This window comes from Artemia franciscana, chromosome 7 (assembly GCF_032884065.1).
Source record: "Artemia franciscana chromosome 7, ASM3288406v1, whole genome shotgun sequence".
Lineage (NCBI taxonomy): Eukaryota > Metazoa > Arthropoda > Branchiopoda > Anostraca > Artemiidae > Artemia > Artemia franciscana.
The window spans coordinates 63,674,833-63,702,365 of record NC_088869.1 but is presented as its reverse complement, the minus strand read 5'-3'; the positions used below and the strand labels follow the sequence as shown (position 1 = coordinate 63,702,365).

The 27,533-nt window shown below is 35.3% G+C and overlaps 1 protein-coding gene across 4 annotated transcripts in view; it reads left to right on the top strand.

Annotated features, from left to right (window-relative positions):
* LOC136029590 (baculoviral IAP repeat-containing protein 6-like) overlaps positions 1–27,533 on the top strand; it is a 397,865-nt gene that overhangs the window by 79,477 nt on the left and 290,855 nt on the right. For 2 of the 4 annotated variants that reach the window (XM_065708091.1, XM_065708090.1), the window contains one exon: positions 15,741–15,907. The exons of the other annotated variants lie outside the window; for them this stretch is intronic. In XM_065708091.1, coding sequence (XP_065564163.1) covers positions 15,741–15,907 — 167 coding nt within the window. The remainder of the gene's footprint in view (positions 1–15,740; positions 15,908–27,533) is intronic. 4 annotated transcript variants of the gene reach the window in all.

Genomic DNA, 27,533 nt, shown 5'->3' with positions numbered 1-27,533 from the left:
TTACAAACTTCAACCAGTGTTTACATATAATAATGGTTCTTGGGAAGTGTAAAGACGTTTTCAGGGAGATTTGTTTGGTTTTAGGGGTAGGGTTGAGGGAGGGGGCTATGTGGCAGGATCTTTCCTTGGATAAATATACCATGGGGGGAAAAAATTCAATGAAAAGGGCGCAGGACGAATCTGGTCACATTAGCAAAAAAACGTCAAATTCAGAGCTTAATATACAATGCTGGGTGTTCGGAGCGTCCCTATTATGGAGTATAATTTGAAAATAACACAACTATGCGAGCGATAAAACATATATACCACAACCATAACTCAACTAACGAAAGAACTGCTAAGAGATAACACAACTATAAAGCGAAAACAGGTGAAAACTAACGGGAAAATAAACCAACTAAGAGGTGGAAGGGGCCCAGAGAAAAAATATAATCCTTTCTCAGTTTTGAGCCTAACTTCTGCAAAGGAGTATAAATGTCAGAAGCCCCGGAATACCGAATTATTTTCATTTCAAACCGTTCGTGGTAAAGAACTGTGGTAAGGGGCGACCCGGCTCAATAGTAAACGGAACTCTAAAAAACGAAATTTTGATGCTAAAAGATACATCAAAAGAATCGAATTTTCACGTTGAATCTAAATATATAAGTTTCAATAAATTTAGTCTTTGTCATCAAAAGTTATGAGCCTGAGCAAATTTGCCCTCCTTTGGAAAAAAGGGGGAAACATCCCCTGAAAGTCATAGAATCTTACCGAAAATCACACTATCGCGTTCGGCATATCAGAGAAATCTATAGGAAAAATTTCAAGCTCCTGTCTAAAAAAATGTGGAATTTCATATTTTTTGCCAGAAGACAAATCACGGGTGCGTGTTTATTTGTTGTTTTTTTTCTTTTCCCCAGGGGTCATCGTATCGACCAGGTGGTCTTAGAGTGTCGCAAGAGGGCTCATTCTTAGGGTAATGAAAAGTTCTAGTGCCCTTTTTAAGTGATAAAAAAATTGGAGGGCAAATAGGCCCCCTCCCACGCTAATTTTTTTCCAAAAGTCAACAGATTAAAATTTTAAGATAGCCATTTTGTTCCGCATAGTCGAAAACCATAATAACTATGTCTTTGGGAATGACTTACTCCCCCACAATCCCTGGGGGAGGGGCTGCAAGTTACAAACTTTGACCAGTGTTTACATATAGTAATGGTTATTGGGAAGTGTACAGACGTTTTCATGGGGATTTTTTGGTTTGGGGGGTGGGGTTGATGGGAGAGGGCCTTGTGGGAGGATCTTTCCTTTAAGGAATGTGTCATGGGGGAAGAAAAATTCAATGAAAAGGGCGCAGGATTTTCTAGCATTACTATACAAAAAAAAACAATGAAAAAATAAACATGAAAACGTTTTTTCAAATGAAAGTAAGGAATAGTATTGAAATTTAAAACGAACAGAGATTATTACGCATATGAGGGGTTCTAAAAATACTTTAGCATAAAGAGCGAGGTATTTAGGAGGAGATAAATACCTCGCTCTTTATGCTAAAATATTTTTAGTAATTTCAACTATTTATTCTACGGCCTTTTTGATTCAGGGGTCATTCTTAAAGAATTGGGATAAAACTTACGATTTAGTGTAAAGAGCGAGGTATTAAAGAGGGTACAAACCCCCTCGTACACATAATAAAAATATAAGAATATAAAAGTTTGTTACGTAAGTTAATTCTTAAGTTACGTATATTTTTTACTAATAAAAACGTTCGTTGAAAATTAAAAGTTCTAGTAGCCTTTTTAAGTAACAGAAAATTGGAGGGCAGCTAGGCCTCCTTCCCCACCCCTTATTTCTCAAGATCGTCTGATCAAAACTAAGAGAAAGCCATTTAGCCAAAAAAAAATTAATATACTAATTTTATTTCAATAATTTATGTGCGGAGAGCGAAAATCAAACATGCATTAATTCAAAAACGTTCAGAAATGAAATAAAAAAAACTAGTTATCTTAACTGAAAGTAAGGAGCTACATTAAAACTTAAAACGAACAGAAATTACTCCGTATATGAAATGGGTTCTCCCCTCCGCAGTCCCTCGCTCTTTACGCTAAAGTTTGACTCTTTGCCACAATTCTACTTTTTAAAACAATTAAAAACTTTAGCGTAAAGAGCGAGGGACTGCGGAGGGGAGAACCCATTTCATATACGGAGTAATTTCTGTTCGTTTTAAGTTTTAATGTAGCCCCTTACTTTCAGTTAAAAAATCTAGTTTTTTTATTTCATTTGTAGAAGGATCTGTGGCAAAATTGGCAAATAGTGAAGAAATTCCTTGGCTTCTTCCCTTTTACATCCTTCGAAACAGGCAAGGGTCATGGAAGGATTTCTAGAGTCATCTTCAGGTGCGATCAAAGAGACCGGGTGTGTTACAGGGGCAGTCAAGGTCAGTCCAGGGGCAGGCATGGTCAGTCTAGAGGTAGTCAAGGTTGGTTCAGGGACAGTCAAGGTTGGTTTAGGGTCTGTCAAGGTGGGTTCAGGGGCAGTCAAGTTGGGTTCAGGGGCAGTCAAGGTATGTTCAGGGGCATTCAAGGTCGGTTCAGGGCATTCAGAATCGGTCCAGGGGCAGGCATGGTCGTTATCGAGGATTCTTCACGAATAATGGTTTCAATTTCTCTGGTCATCTAAAAAAGGAAACTAGTGTCAGTTTCCTTTTTTTGCTTGGGAATTCAAAATAGTGTCTTTAAATTATAATGATTTTAATGAATATAATAAGTTGAAACCTGACTGACTATTAAAATTATTAATTAAAATTATTTTCTATAATTTTGACACTTATTTCACATTTCTACGCACTTTTATACAATAGGCAGAATTGTACAACGCGGCACGAGGCTAGGTGCAACATTAAGACTTAATAAGAACAGAAATGATTACCCATACGAGAGGTTTACCTATGCGAGAGTCGTAATGAACCTTGCTCTTTACGCTAAAGTGTTTTTAATTGTCCCTCTAAAATGGTCCTACGGTTTTCTAGGGTCTGTCTGGGAAAATATGCTTAGGAATTGTGGCTAATCCACCCCTAGTGTAAAAATTTCCTCTTAAAATTTAATCCTGCGGTAAAATTGCAAAAGAATCTAAGGGCTCTGGGGGCTGTCAGGGTAAATATACACATCTCTCCAGACAGGTGTCAGGGCCTTGGATTTGCAAATATTTTTCCAAAAGTCAACGGATTAAAATTTTTAGATAGCCATTTTGTTCCGCATAGTCGAAAACCATAATAACTATGTCTTTGGGAATGACTTACTCCCCCACAATCCCTGGGGGAGGGGCTGCAAGGTAGAAACTTTGACCAGTGATTACATATAGTAATTGTTATTTGGAAGCGTACAGACGATTTCAGGGGGATTTTTTGGTTTGTGGTGGGGTTGATGGGAGGGGGCTATATGGCAGGATCTTTCTTTGAAAGAATATGTTATGGGGGAAGAAAATTCAATGAAAAGGGCGCAGGATTTTCTATCCGCACCCCTTATTTCTCAATATCGTCTGATCAAAACTAAGAGAAAGCCATTTAGCCAAAAAATATTAATATACAAATTTCATTTCAATAATTCATGTGCGGAGAGCCAAAATCAAACATGCATTAATTCAAAAACATTCAGAAATTAAATAAAAAATCTAGTTTTTTTAACTGAAAGTAAGCAGCGACATTAAAACTTAAAACGAACAGAAATTACTCCGTATATGAAATGGGTTGTCCCCTGCGCCATCCTTCACTCTTTACGCTAAAGTTTGACTCTTTGCCACAATTCTACTTTTTAAAACAATTAAAAACTTTAGCGTAAAGAGCGAGGGATGGCGGAGGGGACAACCCATTTCAGGTAATACGGAGTAATTTATGTTTGTTTTAGTTTGAAAGTCGCTCCTTACTTTCAGTTAAAAAAATTAGTTTTTTTATTTAATACACTAAGGATTTGTGGGTCAATTAAACTGAAATTTAAACTAATTATGTTTTTATTACCAAGGACCAGGGCCCTCCAAAACAGACTTTCTGAGGAAATTTTCCCTATTTTCACCTTTCCCAGTGTAAAATTTCCCCTTAAAATTGTATCCATGGCAAAAATTATATCTAGGGAAGCATGCAAAAATGCATATTTCCAAATAGCAACTTTTGTGGAGTCAACTTTTTTTTTAGGAATTATGGCCCATCCCTCCCGCCCAGTTTAAAATTTCCCCTTAAAATTTTATCTATTTAAATTTCGTATCCATGAAAATCTTGCTTAGGAATTATGCCCAATTTCCACGTCTTCCATTGTAAAATTTCCCCTTAAAACTGTATCCATGGCAAAAATTATATCCAGGGAAGCATGCAAAAATGCATATTTCCAAATAGCAACTTTTGTGGAGTCAACTTTTTCTTAGGAATTATTGCCCATCCCTCCCACCCAGTTTAAAATTTCCCCTTAAAATTTTATCTATTTAAATTTCGTATCAATGAAAATCTTGCTTAGGAATTTTGCCCAATTTCCACCTCTTCCAGTGCAAATTTTCTCTTAAAATTGTATCCATGGCAAAAATTATATCCAGGGAAGCATGCAAAAATGCATATTTCCAAATAACAACTTTTGTGGAGTCAACTCTTTTTAGGAATTATGGCCCATCCCTCCCATCCAGTTTAAAATTTCCCCTTAAAATTTTATCTATTTAAATTTTGTATCCTCGAAAATCTTGCTTAGGAACTATGCCCAATGTCCACCTCTTCCAGTGTAAAATTTTCCCTTAAAATTGTATCCATGGCAAAAATTATATCCAGGGAAGCATGCAAAAATGCATTTTTCAAAATAACACCTTTTGTGGAGTCAACTTTTTTTAAGAATTATGGCCCATCCCTCCCACCCAGTTTAAAATTTCCCCTTAAAATTTTATCTATTTAAATTTCGTATCCATGAAAATCTTGCTTTGGAATTTTGCCCAATTTCCACCTCTTCCAGTTTAAAACTTTCCCTTAAAATTGTATCCATGGCAAAAATTATATCCCGGGAAGCATGCAAAAATGCGTATTTCCAAATAGCAACTTTTGTGGAGTAAACTTTTTTTTTTAGGAATTATGGCCCATCCCTCCCAGCCAGTTTAAAATTTCCCCTTAAAATTTTCTTGCTTAGGAATTTTGCCCAATTTCAACCTCTTCCGGTGTAAAACTTTCCCTTAAAATTGTATCCATTGCATTTATTTATTTATTTATTATAAAAACACCTTACCTTGGTAAGGTGTTAATACTTACTTGACACTTAAACACATAAACACCAATAAAATAGAAAATAAAATAAAATTAACCTTATTCAATAGGAATTTCAAGATAATAGAACTTCTAAATTCTGTGATCCAGTATTTATGGGAACAATAGTTCCCTAGAAGCTTTTCTCTGATTGGCCGAGATGGTTCGTCGACCTGATTTCTGATTGGCTGATTTTTATCAGATAATTATGCGCATTTTGACCGGAATAATTTTGATAGGTTTATTACATCCTTTTACTGGCATAGATGACCTGGGAAAGCATAATCAAATCCTGTTCCTACTTCCTTTGTCTTGAACGATGTGTAAAATATAGAGAAACTGTTTAAAAAAGGTTATAGGAAATAAATGAATAAAAAAAAATGAAAAGAGCATAAAAAGTTACGAATAATGATATATGATTTGCTAGTATACAACGGAAAATAAATCGAAAACTTGCAAAAGGACCGACGGCCAGCTACAACGGGTGCATGAGTTTCTCGGGCCTATGTGGGAAAATTTTCTTAGGAATTATGGCCCATTCCCCCACCCATGGTTAAATTTCCCTTAAAATTTTATCCCCCAAAAAGCCTTGTCTTAAATGGTGTCATAAATAGCATAAATAACATTATATAAGCAAAATGTCAATGCATCGTATAAAATTTCCCCTTGAAAGTGGGAAAACATGTTCATTTCTAAATATATTGATATTTTGGAGTGGTCCCCCAAATTTTCACAAAAAGCGTGAAAATCTATTAGTATATAAGCAAAATGTCAATGCATAGTGTAACATTTCCCCTTAAAAGTGTGAAAACCTGTTAATTTCCAAATATATTGACATTTTGGAGTGGTTCCTATTGCCCCTATTCCCATTACCCCAAATATAAGTCTCTTGCCTTAGGGAAACCTATGTCCGAGATTGGCTTAGGAATATCCCCTTAAAATTTTATCTTAAAAATTTGTTTTTTTATGCAAAAATGTGGGCCTATCTTGGAAAATTTTCAGAGGAATTATGGCCCATCCCCCCCCAGCCAGTGTAAAATTTCCCCTTAAAGTTTTATCTATTTAAATTTTGTATCCATGAAAATCTTGCTTAGGAATTATGCCCAATTTCTACCTCTTCCAGTGTAAAATTTTCCCTTAAAATTGTATCCCTGGCAAAAATCATATCCAGGGAAGCATGCAAAAATGTATTTTTCCAAATAAGAACTTTTTCTTAGGAATTATTGCCCATCCCTCCCACCCAGTTTAAAATTTCCCCTTAAAATTTTATCTATTTAAATTTCATATCCATGAAAATCTTGCTTAGGAATTCTGCCCAATTTCCACCTCTTCCAGTGTAGAATTTTCCCCTAAAATTGTATCCATGGCAAAAATTATATCCAGGGAAGCATGCAAAAATGCATATTTCCAAATAACAACTTTTGTGGAGTCAACTTTTCTTAAGAATTATGGCCCATCCCTCCCACCCAGTTTAAAATTTCCCCTTTAAATGTTATCTATTTAAATTTCGTATCCATAAAAATTTTGCTTAGGAATTTTGCCCAATTTCAACCTCTTCCAATGTAAAACTTTCCCTTAAAATTGTATCCATGGAAAAATTATATCCCGGGAAATATGCAAAAATGCATATTTCCAAATAGCAACTTTTGTGGAGTCAACTTTTTTTAGGAATTATGGCCCATCCCTCCCACCCAGTGTAAAATTTTCCCTTAAAATTTTACATTTATTATTACATATATTATTTACATTTTTTATGTTAAAATGCCCCCAAAAAAAGAAATCCCAAAAAGGACCATCATATGTTTGTTTTTCCTTTTTCCAAAGTGGCTTGAAATCTTTACATTTAAGTTCTACATGGGTTTAAATGGTGACACACCTACACTTATTTGTGACAATCATTTTAATTCTGACTTAAGTATCCATTTGAATTTATATTTGCTTAGGCAGTCATCTAATTATCCATAGCATAGGGACAGATATAAACCTGTCAACCAAGGCCAAGAATTACATTTGGTGCCACCAGTTGACAAACCAATTATAGGTATCAGGTTATGGCTATTTTACTTCTTTGAAGAATATAGTTATTTATTGTATATGTATTTATTTGTTTTACTAACATTAGCATATTCTTTTATTTATGCGAACCCTTATGGGTGAAGAGTTTTAAGAAAAACTTTAAGATTCATCATAACAATATTTTATTGCTGATAACATTTAAAATAAATACAATCAATTTTATCCAGTAGATTAAAATTTAACTTTAAATGCTTTTATCAAAGCAAGTGTCTTTATAGTGTTTTCATATGATAGCTTTGAAGCAATACTTTCCCAGTATTTTTCTTCATCAACTAAACCAGATACCAAAGGAGAAAGGGCATGACCACACCCCAGGCAAGACTGAAAACCAAAATGGTGGGCCTAAACTGTACATTTAGTTCACAATTCATCATCTATCAATTTCTCAAAAATCTTACAAAATAAAGTTGCAACTGTTATTGGGCAAAAAGACAAACATTCAGAAGGAGGTTTATTCTTCTTTGGGATAGGAGTAAAACATCCAATTGAAAAAGAATCAGGGACAAATCCCAGATTAAATATTATTTGGTAAAGGAGTACTAAGGGCTCCATAAACAGTTCACCACACAACAACAAATATTGTGCAGATATCCTATCAAATCCTCTAGACTTTTTTTCTCTTCAGTTTACTAATTGCAACTGGTTATTAACTGATTATTAGAAATAATCCAGCTCTTGGAAATAATCAGTCAAGGACTAGAAGCATGCTCAAAAAAATTAAAGTTTCACATTGAAACTATTTTGCAGATGTGGAATTGGAACAGAAAATTCTCCTTTTATAATACTCAACCCATGAGAAAAGTGGTATACAAGATGGTATTTGACTTGGCATATCTTTTACAAGACTGGACCACAACTTATTTGACCAAGACCAAACTTCTTCCAAACAAGACAAAATAATTGAGCTCAAATAAAGAGAAAGGTACTTTGCCAACTGGCGTTTAGCATAATACAGTTTTTGCAGCCATCCATTGTGTGGTTTATCTGCTTCAATCCAAACTGAAAGCCAAAACTTAGCAGAAAAGCAAGCATTTTGTAAATTATCATTAGTTGACCAGCCAGGCTCTTCAGTTCCAACTTTTAATCACCTAATAGGTACTGCCAATTTTTCTGCAAGAGCTAGGGCATGAGTAAGTTCACTACAATAAATGTTCAGTCTAACTAAAAAATCATACATATTCTTCCTTGAATTCTGCATCAACAAATCAAAATGGACACAAATTTTTGTGAGGAAATCATTACACACACTCTGGAAAAGATCTAGAGATGCCCTATCCCAATCATTAGCATAAAATAGATTGATTTTTTAGAAGCCAGTTAGAAGAAGGGCCACAATCACCAATCAGAGCACTAACAGACAAAGGGAAGTGATCTGACATAAAATTGGAATTACTAACAACAACTTTGGCAATAGTTACAGATGATGTATGACAAACATGGTCTAAGTTAGATGTGCTACCCAAATTATAGACATAAGTAAAACTCTCATTCTTCAGTGCAACTACTCAATCATCATTCAACGGTTCAAAAATAATATCTGAGTAATCAGAATCACCACAAGAATTATGTGGGTTGGTTAAATCAAAAATTGAAGTCACCAGTTGCAATAAAGCATAAACTGTGCTCTTTTATTTTTCACAAACATTTGGATAAACAAGAAGCACTAATGGCAAAAAGTATTTCAGATTGGTTGTCACGGTAGTTTGTGGGCAGATAAATATCTAGCACAATAAAATTCCAGATTCTGATTGCCAAAAAGTCACTTGCTGAATCAAAAATGGATGAAGGATAAACTGACTTCAGAAAGGTTGCTAGACTACCACAAGGCTGGCCAAAAGACTGAGATCAGTAAGCTGAGACCAAGAACACTTTATGATTGGTTGACAGTTCCAAAAGGCTCAGGCTCTAAGTAGTTGCAAATTGCTCCTGAATACACATTATGTCACACTTAGATAAAAAGTCCTTTAAAAACACAGAATGATTTAGCAAATTTCCATTTAAATTCCATGAGACAAATGTATAAGAGATGGAGGATCTTTGGTTTATTTCTTCATTGAACCTTGAGTAGGCAGGTTTCAGACTCATTTTGATGGGGTTTAGCATTGTTTTTTGCCTGATTAGCCAGACATCTTACACTGTTGTATGTATGGCCTTTTTTTTGCACAAACTGCAGTCCATATCTTTTGTGCACTTATTATCCCTTGTGGAGGTGCGGTCAGAAGCACAACAATACCAACTTCACCAACTTCATAACAGGAAAATAAACTTTTTGGGAGAAATTTGAAATCTTCTGCAGGCAGCTTCTCAAAGCCCACCCAAACTGATACCACAAGAAAATCTTCAAGGTCCTTCCTGGTCCCAAAATACAGCTTAAACACTTTGGAATGCTCAAAGTTGCTGATTTCTATTGTCCTTGATGCCCTTGGAACAAGGGATTCTACATCAGTACAAGTCATGTTAGGAGAAACTTGCTTCAGGATGGCAACAAACAGTTTCTCTTTGAGCATAGCAGTAATCTCAGGCTAACTAGCTTTCATTTTCTCAACAGATGATTTAGATTTGATGTACAATTTCAAGTCCTGTTTCAACTTTCTTAGCTCACTTATTTCAAATGAGTCAGGCCAAATTCTGTACACAAACTGCTTACAAGGGTTTAAATAAAACTTAAACCCAAAATGCAACCCATCATTTCATCAGGTCTTAGAAAAGGAATATAAAGAAATACCTAACTATATGTTGATGGGTCTTTATATGAAGAGGGATGTGGAAGTGGTTGCTTTTTAAAAGAGCATAGCCTATGCATTATGGAAAAACACAAGTCAGGGACTAGTATCCCAACAGCTGAAGTAGCTGCTGTCAATTTGGGCTTAGAGACCCTAATTGAACGAAAGCAGAGCAATTAATGCATAGTAATATTCCCTGACTTTGAATCTGCTCTCAATATCTTAAGAAACCCTAAGTTTGAAACATTGGACATAGACCTATATCAAACCAAAGAAAACTTAAACAGCCTTGGAAGATTAGGCTTTGTTATTAAATTTATTTATTATAAAACCACCTTACCTTGGTAAGGTGTTAATACTTACTTGACACTTAAACACATAAACACCAATAAAATAGAAAATAAAATAAAATGAACCTTATTCAAGAAGAATTTCAAGATAATTGAACTTCTAAATTCTGTGATCCAGTATTTATGGGAACAATTATCCCCTAGGAGCTTTTCTTTGATTTGCCAAGATGGTTCGCTGACCTGATTTCTGATTGGCTGATTTTTATCAGATAATTATGCGCATTTTGAGCCTAGGACCCATGGCCCTAGGGCCATCGACCCCCCCCCCCCCCCACAGTGTCAAATTTTCCCTTAAAAGGATACAAAAGGATCCATGGTCCTTTAAAAATGGCTCCTGGACCCTGGGGACGCCTTGGGGGAGCCTAGGACCACTCTAGAAGGACCCTTCTGTGGTCCCAGGGTAGGGACGGTATTGAACCACACTTTTCATACAGCCTACTGTTTGTAATACAATCAGTCAGCCAGGTACCCAGAACAACCCAAAGGCAATTTCTCTAGAAAATATCCAGTAAATCTTCATATGCTTTTTTGATGCCCGTGCTTCAGAGCCATATTTGACCACAGCCCTTTTTAAAATTGGAGATCAGTATCTGTTTACTGGGCTACATCACAAATTTGTTGGGCAAGGCTATTTGGCAAGGTAGTTTATTTGATTTGTAGCATACAAGCCTGTTGAAACAGACTTTCATATTTTTATGGCACTTGGTATTAACCAAGTGACATATAGCAATCAGCAATTCTGTCGGTCTGTCTGTTGTTCTGTCTGTCTGTCTGTCTGTTGGTCCCGGTTTTGCTCCTTTAGGCACTTTCAGGTAAGCTAGGACGATGAAATTTAGCAGGCGTATCAGGGACGAGAACAGCTTAAATGAGAAATAGTCGTTTATCCAATTTGACCATCTGGGGGGAACTGTCGGGCCGGTTAATTCGGAAAAAATAGAAAAAATGAAGTATTTTTAACTTATGAATGGGTGATGGGATCTTAATGAAATTCGATATTTGGAATGATATTGTGTCTCAGAGCTCATATTTTAAATCCCGACCGGATCTGATGACATTGCGGGAAGTTGGAGGGGGGGACCTAAAATCTTGGAAAACACTTAGAGTGGAGGGATCGGGATGAAACTTGATGGGAAAAATAATCACAAGTCCCAGATACATGATTGACATAATCGGAACGGATCCACTCTCTTTGGGGTAGTTGCAGGGGGGGGGGGGTAATTCTGAAAAATTAGTAAAAATGAGGTATTTTTAACTTACGAACGGGTGATCGGATCTCAATCAAATTTGATGTTTAGAAGGATATTGTGTCTTAGAGCTCTTACTTTCAATCCCGACCGGATCTGGTGACATTGGGGGGGGGAGGAGTTGGGAGGGGGAAACCTAAAGCTTGGAAAACTCTTAGAGTGGAGGGATCAGGATGAAACTTGATGGGAAAAAAACAAGTGCTAGATACATGATTGACATAAACGGAACGGGTCCGCTCTGTTTGGGATAGTTGGGGGGGGGGTTATTTCTGAAAAATTAGAAAAAATGAGGTATTTTTAACTTACGAACGGGTGATCGGATCTCAATCAAATTTGATGCTTATAAGGATATTGTGTCTTAGAGCTCTTATTTTAAATCCCGACCGGATCTGGTGACATTGGGGGGGGAGAGTTGGGAGGGGGAAACCTAAAACTTGGAAAACACTTAGAGTGGAGGGATCGGGATGAAACTTGATGGTAAAAATAACCACAAGTGCTAGATACATGATTGACATAAACGGAACGGATCCGCTCTCTTTGGGATAGTAGGGGGGGGGGGTTATTTCCGAAAAATTAGAAAAATGAGGTATTTTTAACTTACAAACAGGTGATCGGATCTCAATGAAATTTGATATTTAGAAGGATATCGTGGCTCAGAGCTCTTATTTTAAACCCGACCGGATCTGGTGACATTGGGGGGGGGGGGGGTTGGGAGGGGGAAACCTGAAACATGAAAAACACTTAGATTGGAGGGATCGGGATGAAACTTGGTGGAAAAAATAATCACGAGTCCTAGATACGTGATTGACATAATCGGAACGGATCCGCTCTCTTTGGGGTAGTTGGGGGAGGGGTTAATTCTGAAAAATTAGAAAAAATGATGTATTTTTAACTTACGAACGAGTTATTGGATCTCAATGAAATCTCATATTTAGAAGGATATCGTGTCTCAAAGCTCTTATTTTAAATCTTGACTGGATCTGGTGACGTTGGGGACGTTTTGGGTGGGGGAACCTAAAATCATGGAAAACGCTTAGATTGGAGGGATCGGGATAAAACTTGGTGGGGAAAATAAGCAGAAGTCTTACATACGTGATTTACATAATTGGAACGGATCCGATCTATTTGGGGGGGGGGAGGTAATTCTGAAAAATAAGAAAAATGTTGTATATTTAACTTACGAAGGAGTGATCGGATCTTCATGAAACTTTATATTTAGAAGGACCTCGTAACTCAGATCTCTTATTTTAAATCTGAATCGGATCAAGCGTAATTGGGGGGGGGCAGTTGGGGGGGGGGACTGGAAATCTTAGAAAATACTTAAAGCGGAGAGATCAGGATGTAACTGGATGGGAAGAATAAAAACCTGTCTAAGATACGTGACTGAAATAACCGGACCGGATCTGCTCTCTTTGGTGGAATTGGAGGGGGGGGGGTAATTTGAAAATTGAGGTATTTGTAACTTACAAAAGGGTGACCAGATCTTAATGAAATTTGATATTTAGAAGGATCTTGTGCTTTAAGGTTCTTATTTTAAGTTCCGACCAGATCCTTTGACGTTGGGGGGAGTTGGAGGGGGAAACCGGAATTCTTGGAAAACGTAAAAATTGGGGTATTTTTATCTTACGAATAGATGATTGGATCTTAATGAAATTTGATTTTTAGAAAGAATTCATGTCTCAGAGCTCTTATTTCAAATTCCGACCAGATCGTTTGACGTTTGGGGGAGTTGGAGGGGGAAATCTTGGAAAAACACTTGAAGTGTAGGAACCGGGATGAAGCTCGGTGGATAGAATAAAAAAATGTCCTTGATACGTGATTGACAGAATCGTACTGGATTCGCTCTCTTTGGGGCAGTTGGGGGGAGGGGTTCAGTGATTTGGCGAGTTTGGTGCTTCTGGACGTGCTAGGACGATGAAAATTGATAGGCGTGTCAGGGAGCTGCACAATTTGACTTGATAAAGTCGTTTTCCCAGATTCGACCATCTGGGGGGCTAAAGGGAGAGGAAAAATTAGAAAAAATAGGTATTTATAACTTAGGAGTGGGTGATCGGATCTTAATGAATTTTGATATTTAGAAGGACATCGTGACTCAGAGCTCTTATTTTAAATCTTGACCGGCATTAATCCTCTTATTTTCCTTTTTAAATCAATCTATTGATTCATAGAATTTTGTTAGAGCTCATACCATATGATCTTTTGGCTCTTAGCTCTTCTCGCCTCGTCACAAGTGCCATATGAGCTCTTAGCTCTTGTTAATCAGATAAAGTTATTTACATTCAATCTCCTTCAAAATATCCTAATATCTCCAAAGATATTAAGATATTCAAAATATCTCCTTCATTCTCCTACATACCTGGACGTCATTTTTAGAAATTGCTTGTGGCTGCTCTGTTTTATTTCACATACATCTTGAAAACGTTTACCCTTAAGTGCCATTTTTATCTTTGGGAACAAAATAATCAAATGGAGCTAGGTCCAGTGAATAGGGGGGGAGGGGGCTGAGAAACAACTGGGATATCATGTTTGGCCAAAACCGCTGCAAAACATGGGCCAAATGGGCTGGTGTTTTATTGTGATGCAATTTCCAAGTACCAGACTCCTTAAACTCTGCTCTATTTCTTCATACAGCATCTTACAAATGGCATAAGAGAATGAATATTGTATTCCTTTGTTATGGTCTGTCCTTTTGGAGCATTCTCAAGATGAACAACACCTTTGTAGTCAAAGGAAACAGTCAAAATAATCTTCAGTTGACAAGCTCTTTTGGGTTGTGGTAAATCATGTGTCTTCCATTGTAAAAATTGTACCATTGTTTCTGGATTGGAGCAATGTACCTAAGTCTTGTCACCAGTTACAATTGATTAAAAATAAAAATAAATATCAGACTCGGAACACTAGGAAATCTGTGGCAATCTGTTTTTAGTTTTCTTTTTGCTCATCTGAGAGCTGTTTTGGAACTTAGTGTCAACTTAATGTTGAGTTAAGGATTTATCCAATAAATCCTTAATTCAAGCAGAGCCTCTCCAAAAGCAAATACACAAGTATTTAAGTTACTCCTGCCAAGAGTCATAGTAATTCCCACCATTTACCTCTGCTATAAACTCAAACAGTTTAAAAAATTAAGGTTTCTCTGTTTTCCTGCAAGTCAAGGGGACTTGTTAGTCATGTGTCAATCCTAAAACTCAGTTGCCCCTCTGAGACTCTAGGTGGGTGGCCTACTAAGCTTAGGTTCCTTGTTCACCTTTGAGTCCAGGTATCTTCAGTCCCCCATTTTGCCTGCAAGTCCAGCAGACATTGTCCAAATATATTAGAATTAAAGGGCATTAGAGAATTTGAATTATATGAAATATGTAACTAATTAAATTTATATATATTTTGGAGTCAGATTGAACAAGGAAGAACTAAAGGCAAATAGAAATATAAACAGATTTAATACTTTGTACACTCTCTGAAGGAGAAATTACTACAAAGTGTCATGTTTCTCTGAAAACTGTTAAGTTTTGATGACAACTGTCAAAAAAATTTTCTACATGCAAGTACTCTGTTGGTATGGAAAAATGATGCAAATGCAACTCTCTATGTGCAACACAATAATATAAATAAGGAGTAACCAGTATGATCTTTCCTTATTCTGCTTCTAGTTTTGTAAAATTGTTTGAATTTATTTCTCTTTATTCTTATTCTACTACTTTAGAAATCTTTTTATCGCTTTGCTTAATTTGAAAGTGCCAGAAAAACTGAACAAAAAGTTTTCCATTTTACCCTTATGTTACCATTCAAGACTAATATGACAAAACAGATACTAATTTAGTTGGATTATTATAACACTGATGTCAAAAGCAGTAAAAAAAAAAAATGTGATTTCTTACCTGTTTGTTGTCAAAGAATTAAGGATCTTGTTGACAAACAAAGCTGGAATCTACTAGGATAATATTGACAACCACACTAAAAAAAGGTTTAAAAATAGCTTCATACTTTTTCAGCCCTCCATTCCTGAAAGGTTCCACTCGCTGTCCAAGTTTGGGACCTTCTTGTAGCTATTCTTTTTAATAATGCTGCCAAATTTAAACTCAAAAAGTTTGTGAAATACCTCGTCTTTTTTTTTTAGATACTACCCTTGTCTTCTTGCCAGGTAGTACAGCCATTTTTGCTGTTAACGGCCAAACTGTAGGCCTAAGACATGACTCTGGAGGGGTATTGTTGCTTGAGACTATATTGCAAACCCCTGTTGAAGGAAAAGACGATGAAGTTCTAGTAGAGCTACAAACAACTGAGGTAATGCATTCTATTAAAGATTTTTTTTTAAGTTAGTAAAACATACCAAGGTCCAGCTAATTTTGAAGTTTACTAATTTGATGCCAGATTAAAGAGTGAGGAATGATAAGACTGAAAATTCAAGTTGGTGTAAAAAAAAAGAAGTAATGACATCCAGCATATCTGAGTAAATCTTCAGGGTAAAAGTTCCTAGTGATGTATTTGAACCCTTTGAGGTGTTTTTGAGATCTAAATCTGTTTTTCCACTTCTGTACTCCTATTGTTTTTGTATTTTCATTTTTTTTTAAATCAGTGAGACCATGCTATTGCTCAATAGTGCCAGAACCATTCAATTCTTGTAAAGGTCAATTCAGATTGCCCCAGTTCAAATTCTTTTCAGGTTTCATTTTCTTTAGCTAAAAGTAGCTATAATTTGTTCCTGTAACTCTGTAGTTTGGAAGGCTAATCTATCTCCTTATTGAAGAAATACCCCTGTAGGTAGATATTTGCTAAAGGTTCTATGCTGCTCCTTGGTCTTGTACAGGTGGTCCTTGTCGACTTTGACTTTTCTCTCTAGCTATACTCCCTTATCTTCTCAAATCATGGAATAACATATTACTATGCTAGTAGTAGATTAGATCATCATAGGATTTATTGCCATGGTTAAAGGTTGCAGCAGGCTCTGCAACCTGGTAAAGAACAACAACTAATCTATGGTAACTGTAATTTCAAAACTCGTTATTAAGAGCCCTTTTCATAAACGGAGTAATTTCTGTTCTTTTTAAGTTTTATTGTTGCCCCGTACTTTCAGTTAAAAAAATATTTTTTTTATTTAACATCTGAACGTTTTTGAATTAGTGCATGTTTGATTTTGGCTCTCCGCACATAAATAATTAAAACAAAATTTGTATATTTTTTTGTGGCTAAATCGCTTTCTCTTAGTTTAGATCAGCCAAATTTGAGGAAAAATAGGGTGGAGGAGGAGGCCCAGTTGCCCTCCAACTTTTCGCTAATTAAAAAGGCAACTGGAACTTTTAATTTCTTACGAACTTTTTTATTAGTAAAAATATACATAACTTACGATTTAACATACTTAGCGAACTTCTATATTTGTAGTTTTTATTACGTATATGAAGGGTTTGCCCCTTCGTTAATACCTCGCTCTTTACATTAAAGCTTAAATTTTGTCCCAATTCTTTAAGAATGACCACTGAATCACAAAAGCCGTAGAAATAGATAGTTTAAATTAGTATAAATACTTTAGGGTACAGAGCGAGGTATTTAGGAGGAGATGAACTCCTCATATGCGTAATAATTCCTGTTCTTGTTAAGTTGTAATGTTTCTGCTTACTTTCAGTTGAGAAAACTTTTCACATTCGTTTTTTCATTCTTCTTTTTAAATAATGATAGAAAATTGTGCGCCCCCGTCATATAATTTCTCTTCCGCAATGACAAATTCCTCCAAGGAAGGATTCTTCCATGTATTTCCCTCCCCTCACCCCCCAACCGAAAAAATCCCCCTAAAAATGTCTGTACACTTCCAAATAACCATTACTGTATGTAAAAACTGGTCAAAGTGTGTAACTTGCAGCCCCTCCACCAGGGATTGTGGGGGAATGTGGGGGAATTTAGTCCCCAAAGGCATAGTTATTAGCTTTTTCGACTATGCTGAACAAAGTGGTTATATAAAAGTTTTGATCTGTTGACTTTGGGAAAAAAATAGCGTGGAAAGGGGCCTAGTTGCCCCCCAATTTTTTGGTCGCTTAAAAAGGGCATTAGAACTTTTAATTTTCGTTAGAATGATCCCTCTTGTAACAATCTAGGACCACTGGGTCGATACGATCACCCCTTGGAAAAACACAAAAAAAACAATCAAATAAACACGCACCAGTGATTGGTCTTCCGGCAAAAATATGAATTTCTCCATTTTTGTATATAGGAGCTTGAAACTTCTGCAGCAGGGTTCTACTTTCAGGGTTTGTTCCCCCTATTTTCCAAAATAAGGAACATTTTCTCAGTCTCTTAACTTTTGATGTGTATTACTAAATTTGATGAAACATATGTTTTTAAAATCAATATAAAATTATGATTCTTTTGATGTATCTATTAGTATCAAAATTCCGTTTTTAGAGTTTCGTTTGCTATTGCGCCGAGTCGCTCCTTACCACAGTCTGTTACCACGAACTGTTTGATAAAGCTATAGATGGCGACATGTTTTTTCTATCTTCCTATTCTTGGCTCTTCAGTAGTTTTTCTAATGAATTTATAAAAAAATTTGTCTGGTGTTGGAACCGAATGTGGGACCTGAGATTTCCGTTGGGAAAAGAACGACGTGGTAGTCAACTGAATCAATACTTCACTGTTATTATTATTTTCTTATAGATACTTTCAAGCAAATGTTATCAATGCATTCTTTCCTAGTCACATGATGTTAGCCATCATTGTTTTGTGCCTAGTTAATATGAATTGCTATGCTTGGAGATAAATGTTTTTTGGAATTTCTTGGCATCATTCCGACAACATTTTGTTTCCGAGAATTTCTTTGTACGTTTCCTATAATTTTAAGAACAATGCGTTAGTCAAGTGAGCCAACAAGTCAATGGTATTATTATGTTCTTAGAAACACATTCGAAGCAAATGCTATTAATAAGTTGTTTCCGAGTGATTTTTTGGGATCAATCGAGAATATGCATACCACAGTGATTTAAGATGGTTGCTTGACAAACATATTCCTTTGGCATCCTAATGGTACTGAGCACACTGGTCCTTTTGATGGTCAATGATAATTTTTTTGGTCCACAAATTGTAGTGACTATAGCCGGCCAGGTATCCCTTTTGTAATGTAATGGTCCCAGACATACTGGTCTTCCATTACCGGACTTGCGCATGATATTTGGGTCCCCATATCCCCTCCAGGGCCCTTTGCCCCCTCCAGGGGTCCCCGATGCTTCGCCCAAACTTTTTTGAACTTAATTTTTTTGAACTTATTTTTTTGAACTTAAAATTTTTTGTTTTTTTTTCATATCTTAAATAGCTAAAATTATATATATATTTTTTTATTTTTTTAAACTTAATTTTTTGAACTTAGATTTTTTTGAACTTAAAATTTTTCAGTGTTTTTTTTCATATCTTAAATTGACATGTAATCTTTGGCAAACATGGTTTTTGGTTTTTCTTTTACGTGGTCGCCCTCATGGTGACTTTCATAGTGAAAATTTCGTTGGGTATTGAAAAAATTCAAAAGACACAGTGTTGTATATACCAGCGTTAAATTTCCAGAGATGATAGTGCTTAAAGGTAATGCAATACTAAAACTAATAGTTGATGACGATGGTCAACTTCTTGCTAACGCTGCAGGTAACTCGTTACCCGTTGATAAACCATATCGTCATATTATTGGAATTAACATTCACGGAACGTAAAAAAAGACAGCTGAACTCCAGCACCATCGTCATAAAGTATATCTTGTCTATGTATCAGAACTGTTACCTACGTAAAAATAATTTGGTAATAAACAGTAAAATCAAGGGCAAAATAAAAAGGCACTGGGAGATAACATCACCAAGGAAATGAAAGAATTCAATGAAAAGCAAACCATCGCTGAACGTTAATATTATCACTGGTAGTTTACCAACATATGCCATCATTGAACAGAATAATAGCAGTAATGAAAATTGAAGATAAAATACATCAAGAAAGTGTGTGCATATGATAGAGTTATCCCGGTATTTAATGCTGACTAAGACAAATATTTGATCTACAAAACAAGCACTAATGGTGACACCATTCGAAATGTATATGAGCATTCTCATGACAGTGAGAGACTAAATTTCTTTGGACTACTGAGAAAATTCAACATTATTGATGATTTGTATACTAGATTAAAATTTCCAGAGATGATAGTGTTTAAAGATAATGCATGCCTAAAAGTAATATTTGACAACCAGGGTCAACTTCTTACTCGCAGCACGGGAAACACGTTACCTGTTGATAAATCTTATCGCCATCTCTCGGGTATTAGCATTCAACGGAAGAAGAAAACAAGACAGGCGTACTGCTGCACCAATCTCATAAATCATATCTTGTCTCAGTGCCTGAACTGTTACCAGTGTAAAAATAATGTGGTAATAGACAGTGAAATGCAAGCAAATTTGAAAGGGTATTGGCAGAAAACATCACCAAGGAAATTAAAGACAATTCAACGAAAAGCAAAGCATCGCTGAACATTAGTAGTATCATTGGTAGTTTACCATCAGATACCATCATTGAACAGAATATTATTATGATTAAATTTATGATAAGCTTGTAGGTGAAACCGTGTTAAAAGTCGTTTACGATCCCGAAATGAAAGAAGTGCCATGTAAAGATAAAACATGATGAATTATTTTTTGTTGGAATGGGCTCTAATCATTACAATTTTTTATGGTGATATTAATAGCATGTAGAATTGTGCGTTTCATTATTTCAATAAGAATATTTCATTGAATTACTGTCTTAATTTTCCTTTATTTTTAAGGTAAGCTAGTAACTCCATCATTTTGAATGTTTTTTCAAAAGTTAGAGATGTAAGAACAGTTTTTAGAAATAGACACTACTACCAGGCTCACAGAAGGTTTACTAGAGTCTGAGATACATGGATAAGGTTTTTTTACCCAAGTCTGAGAGAGATGAACAACATTCTTTTCAGAGTTAGAGACCTATAAATTGGGAATTTATTAAAAGAAAAAAGTTCAACTTCTTTTCTGAATTTTTCGAAAAGAAGAGAAAAGCCATACTTCACTTCTAAATTGTCGCAAAGAAGAGAAAAAAAAATCTGATTTCTGTTCTGATTTTTTTTCTAAAGAAGAGAAACAAGTTACACTTCTGTTCTGATTTCCCCCAAAACAGTGGAAAACGTTCAAATTCTGTTGTGAATTTTTTCATTGAGGAGAAAAAACTTACACTTCAGTTCGGAATGTTTCCAAATAAGAAAAAAAGTTACACTGCTCTTCTGAATTGTCCTACCTTTACTGCAAAACTCACTGTCTGGTATTGTTGCTATGCCTTGAGATCTATATTTTAGGGAATTTCTTGGCACCATTTCGACAACACTCGATGATTTTACATGGATGCTTGTCAGTTTTTGATTATATGCCCAAATGGATCCCATGACACCCGACCATTTGAACAGATAATGGTTTTTCTGTAACAGGTGGCTATAGAAACAAAGTTGCTCAGCCATTGTCATCTCTGTTTCAGGGGAGTTTCTTGGCATCATTCTGACAACTCTATTTCCGAGAATTTTTGCCCTTTTTCCGAGAACTTCTTAGCCTGGTGCCTCTCAATGTCGTTTTTTTTAATACACGACTGCTATATATCTTTCACAGAGAGTGAAAGTCACAATTTGGTTTTGTTATTAAGTCTTGTGATAGTTCTTTCCAGGCATCATTGGCATCATTCCGATGACAGCCCTATGGCATCGACATGTCTGCTAAGTATTTTATCGATGAAATAAAATAATGTGAGCAGAGCCCTGACTATCCGGAGAACTTTATTATCATTAATTGAACTGTGATTGAAATGTCAACATGTGTTGCAAAAAACTTTTGTTAATGATAATAATATACCAAAAATTTCAACTTCTGTTCTGAATTTTGCTAAAGAAGAGAAAAAGTCACGTTTCTGTTCTGAATTTCTCCAAAGAAGGGAAACAAGTTATGCTACAGTTCTAAATTTGTCCAAGAAAGGAAAAAATTTAACCTCTGTTCTGAATTTTTCTAAAAAAGAGAAAAAACTTTCTCCTCTTTTCTGATTTTCCTCAAAACAGAAAAAAAAGTTCTGTTTTGAATTTTTCCATGGAAGAGAAAAAAGTTTCTCTTCAGTTCTGATTTTTTTTCCAAAAAAGAGAAAAAGGGTTCTGTTCTGAATCTTTACAAAAAAGAGAAAAAAAAGTTCGAATTCTTTTCTGATTTTCCCCAAAACAAAAAAATTCAAGTCATGTTCTGAATTTTTCTATAGAACAGAAAAAAGTTGCACTTTAGCTCCGAGTTTTTCCATAGATGAGAAAAAAAGTGACACTTCTTTTCTGAATTTTTTCATAAAGGAGAAAAAAGTTGTACTTCTGCCCTGAATTTCCAAAAAAGAGAAAAAACTTCAACCTATGTTCTGAATTTTTCCAAAGAAGAGAAAAAAGATCAATTTATGTTCTAAATTTTTCCAAAGAAGATAAAAAATAAAGTATTCTTCTGAAGAAAGTTGCACTTGAGTTCAGAAATTTTCCAAGGAAAAGAAAAAAGTTCAAGTTCTGTTCTAAATTTCTCAATAGAAGAGAAGAAAAAATTAACTTGTGTTCTGATTTTTCCTAAAAAAAGAGAAAAAAGCTCAGCATCTGTTCTGAATTTTTCAATTGAAGAGAAAAAAGTTACACTTCTGTTTTGAATTTTTCCGTTTAAGAGAAAAAAGTCGCTTTTCAGTTCTGAATTTTTCTGAAGAAGACAAAAAGAGTTATATTTTATTTTTTTTTTCAAAGAAGAGGAATAAAAGTTCAAAGTATGTTCTGATTTCTACCTAAACAAAAAAATTCAAGTTATGCTTTGAGTTTTTCTATAGAAGAGAAAACGTTGCACTTTAGCTCTGAATTTTTCCATAGATCAGAAAAAAAGTGACAGTTATGTTCTGAAATTTTTCATGAAAGAAAAAAACTGCACTTCAGTTCTGAACTTTTTTCTGATCTATGGAAAAATCCAGAGCTAAAGTGCAACTTTTTTCTCTTGCAACTCTTTCCAAAGAAGAGAAAAAAAGATAAACTTCCGTTCTGAATTTTTTCAAAGAAGAGAAAAAAGTCATTCTACAGTTCCGAATTTCCTAAATAAGAGTAACAAAAGTTCAGCTTCTGTTCTAAATTGTCCATTGAAGGGAAAAAGTTACACTTTACTTCTGAATTTTTTTCCAAAGAAGAGAAAAGAAGTTACACTTCTATTTTGAATTTTTCAATGGAAGAGAAAAAATTGCACTTCAGTTCAAAATTTTTTCCAAAGAGGAGAAAAAGAGTTCTGTTCTGAATTTTTTCAAAGAAGAGGAATGAAAGTTAAAACTCTGTTCTGATTTTCACCAAAACAAAAAATTCAAGTTATGTTCTGAATTGTTTCTATACAAGGCAAAAAAGTTGCAGTTTGGCTCTGAATTTTTCTATTGATTCGAAAAAAGTGAGTTCTGTTCTGAAGCCAACACTAGCGTAATCAGTGTCCAATCAGAATAGTCGGGGGCGGAGCATAGGTCAACATAAACAAGGGAATAACGAGTGATAAACAAGGGAAGTGTCAGTTCCCGTTCACCTAATTCCCGCAGTTTAAGGGAGACTCCCCGCAGTACAACGGCGGTTGTGACAGGGAACTGCCCCTCTTCTGCTTGCCTATTTGTGTTACTTTAAACAACTCAAAGTAGTCCTTTCACTCATTCCAAATCACTGTCAAACCAGAATAATAATCAAGCAAAAAGACAGTTCCTTTCACTATTTAAAATAATTTATAAAAAAAACTTGCCCAACAGCCTATTAATATCCTGAAAAAAAAGAGCTAGTTTTCACTTATAATATATTCCAAAACTACACGGTTAATCCGGCTTAATTAAACTTGTTGTTAACTGGCTAAATACCAAAAAATTCTTTTCTATGAAAAGATTCATAACAAACTGAATTTTTTCACTATTTCGGGGGGAATCTGAACAGAAGTGTAACTTTTTTCTCTTTTTTAGAAAAATACAAAACCGTGTTTGGACTTTTCTCACTTGTTTAAAAAAAATCAGAACAGTAGTTGATTTTTTTCTCTCTTCTTTGAGAAAATTTAAAAAATAAAAACATTTCTCTTCTTTTGGAAAAATTCAGAAGAAGTTTAACTTTTTTGTTGAATAAATTTTCACTTCATATGTCTCTTAACTCTAAAAAAAATCTGGTTCATCTATCTCAGACTGTGGTAAAAACTTTTTCCGCGTTTTTCAGACTCTATTAAACCCTCTGTGAGCCTGCTGATAGTAGCTTTGTCTGAAAACTCATGTTCTTGTATCTCTGACTTTGGAATAAATATGCTAAGAGTTGCTTGCTTACCCTAAAAAAAACATTATGTAGTTATTCAATGAAATATTCTTGTGGAAATAATGGCCCGTACCATACTACATGTTATTAATATCATCAGAAAAAAATTTAATGTTTCAAGTCCATTCCAAAAAAATAATTCATTATGTTTTATCTTAACATGGTACTTATTTGATTTGGGGGTAATATACGACTTTTAATATGGTTTCATTTACAAATTCATCACACATTTCATCATTGCTATTCATCGGTCCAATGATGGTATATGATGGTACATTACCAATGATACTAATAGCTTTCACCGATGCTTTGCTTTTCATTGAATTGTCATTAATTTCCTTGGTGATATTATCTGCACATGTCCTTTTTATTTTGACTGTGATTACACAAATAACAGTTCTTGCACTGAGTCAAGATATTACTTATGACATTGGTGCAGCAATATCCCTGTTTTCTTTTTACCCTCCGTTGAATTTCAATCCCCGAAATATGGCGATAGGATTTATCAACATGTAACGTGTTACCGGAGCTCTGAGCAAGAAGTTGAACCTCGTTGTCAACTATGTCGTTTAGGTGTGTATTATCTTTAAGCACTAGATGGTCCTCGGTAGTCCAAAGAAATTTAATCTCTCACTGTCTTGACAATGCGCACATACATTTCAAATGGTGTTTAGTTCGTAGCTCAAATATTTGCTTTTCTTTACTATTCAATGCTGTGATAACTATCATCTGCACATGCTTTCTTGAAGAATTTCATCTTCGTTTTTTCATCATTGCTATTATTCTGTTCAATGATGGTATCATTTGGTAAACTACCAATGATACTATGAGCGTTCAGTGATGGTTTGCTTTTCATTGAATGGTCTTTAATTTCCTTGGCGATGTTGTTTGCGACTGTCCTTTTTATTTTGCCCTTGATTTTTATTGTCTATTACCAAATTATATTTACATAGTTAAAAGTTCAGATACATAGACAAGACATAATTTATGACATTGGTGCTGAAGTTCACCTGTCTTGTTTTTACGTTCCGTTGAATAGTAAAACCAAAAAGATGATGATATGATTTTTCAACGGATAAAGTGTTACCAGCAGCATTAGCAACAAGTTGACCCTCGTCATCAACTATTCGTTTAAGGCTTGCATTTTCTTTAAGCACTATCATCTCTCGCAATTTATTCTATCCACCATTATAACATTTGAATCTTTCCGGCACTCCAAAGAAATTTAATCTCTCACTGCCATGACAACGCTAGCATACATTTCCAATGGTGTAACCATTAGTGCATGTTTTGCAGTTCAAATATTTGTCCTTGTTAGCATTCAATGGTGCGACAACTCTATCATGTAGGCACACTTTCTTTAAATATTTAATCTTTACTTGTTAAATTACGATGTGAGTGTTTGTCCTTGCACTGCACAATTAATGTTGATTGAAAACATGTTATAAACAAACTACTGTCGTTGATCAACCACATAGTACCACGGGGACGGGCGCATGAAAAAAATTCAACAACCGTGTTCACCAAAGATTACATGTCAATATCTTACATGAAAAAAAATTGAAAAATTGTCTAGTTAAAAACAATTCCTAACTTAAATAAAATAAAAAAATTAAGTTCGATAAAAAAATTTTAAGTTCAAAAAATAAGTTAAAGAAAATTATGGTAAAAAATTCCCAAGTTCAAAAAAATTAAGTTAAGCAAAGTTTGGAGAGGGGACGTTGGGGACCCTTGGAATGGGGATATGGAGCCCTGGAGGGGAGCATGGGGACCGGGGATCCAAGACTCAGTCGTAGGTCTGGTAATGGAAAACCATTGTACTGGGGACCATGACATTACAAAGAGGATACCTGGCTGGCTGTAGTCGTTACAATTTTTGGACCGAAACAAGTGTCATTGACCATCCGAAGAACCAGTATGCTTGGTACCGTCAGAGTATAGAAAGAATGTGCTTGTCTAGCAACAATCTCAAATCACTGTGGTATGCATATTCTCGGAATGATGCCAAAAGAGCACTAGGAAATAACGCTTTGATAGCATTTGGTTAGAGTGTATTTCTAAGAACATAACAATATTATTGACTTGTTGTCTCAGTGACTAACCCATTGTTCTTCAAATCCTCGGAAATATACTAATAAACTCTCGGAAACAAAGAATTGTTTGAATGATGCCAAGAACTCCCCGGAAACATTTATCCCCAGGGATAGTGATTACATATTAATTTGTCACATTACAATGATGCTTAACATCATGTGAATAGCACCCCAGAAACAATACATTGATATATTTCTAAGAATATATGAATAACAATGACTTGGTGGCTCAGTTAACTATCGTGTCGTTCTTTTACCATAGGAAATCTTAGATCTCACATTTGGCTCCTACACCATACAAGAATTTCATAAATCTATTGGAAAAACTGCTTAGAGGCAAAAATTAGGGTGTTGGAAAAGAAAACATGTTACCATCTATAATTGTAGTTGACAGTAACACCATCCATGAAACACTGGTGGAGTTGCCGTTAAATCTTCTTCTTGATCTTAAACGACTTAGGAAGGTCAAAGGAGGGGGTAGGGCCCCGGTAGTTTTATTTGTGTGGGTGAAAATTTTGTTTATTGAACTAAATTAGCGATAGTATCAAACAGTTCGTTCTAATGAACTACAAGTAAGGAGCGGCTCGGCTCAATATTAACCGAAACTCTAAAAAACGGAATTTCAATATCAGCATATTCATCAAAAGAATCAACTTAATATGGTGATTCCACATATACAAGACTCATCAAGTTTAGTGTTACCCATCAAAAATTATGACCCTGATAAAATTTGCCTGCTTTTTGAAATAGGGGAAACACCCCCTAAAATTCAAGGAATCCTATTCAGCCTACCTTAGAACCCTACTGTAGAAGCTTCAAACTCCTATATACGAAAATGTGAAATTTTCTAATTTTTGCCAGAAGACACATTACTAGTTTATTTTTTTGGGTTTTTTTCCCCAGGGGGGGTTGTATTGAAATAATGGTCCCAGACGATTGGGAGGGGTATATTCGAACTGAAATTAAAATATCAATTATCTTTTCAATGACCAAAAGGATAGGAGGGCAACTGAACCCCTGCCACGCTCATTTTTTCCCTGAAGTTATCTTATCAAGATTTTGAGATATATATTTTGGTCAGTATTGTTCAAAGATCAAATATCTATATCTTTGGGTGTAAAGTGACTCCCCCCCAAAGTCCGTGGAAAGAGGCCTATAAGTTATGGAATTTGTCCGTTGTTTACGTATAGTATTTTTGTTATTGGGAAGTATAAAGACATTTTTTGAGGTGGGTGGGTGCTTCGTGTGGATTTCTATATAAAGAATCTTCCTTGGGAAGAGAAATTTCTGTGGGGTGAATTTTCCATGGGACATGTTACAGTGGGTGATTTGACATAATTAAAATAAGAAATTCCTTTTTAATTGTCTTAAATTCTCTTTGCCAAATTTTTCATGTGGAGATGTTCTGGACGATTTATTTGGGTCTATTTTCCACGTGTTTTGATTTTCGGGAAAGGATATCCACGGAAGGGGCATTTCTGGAGCA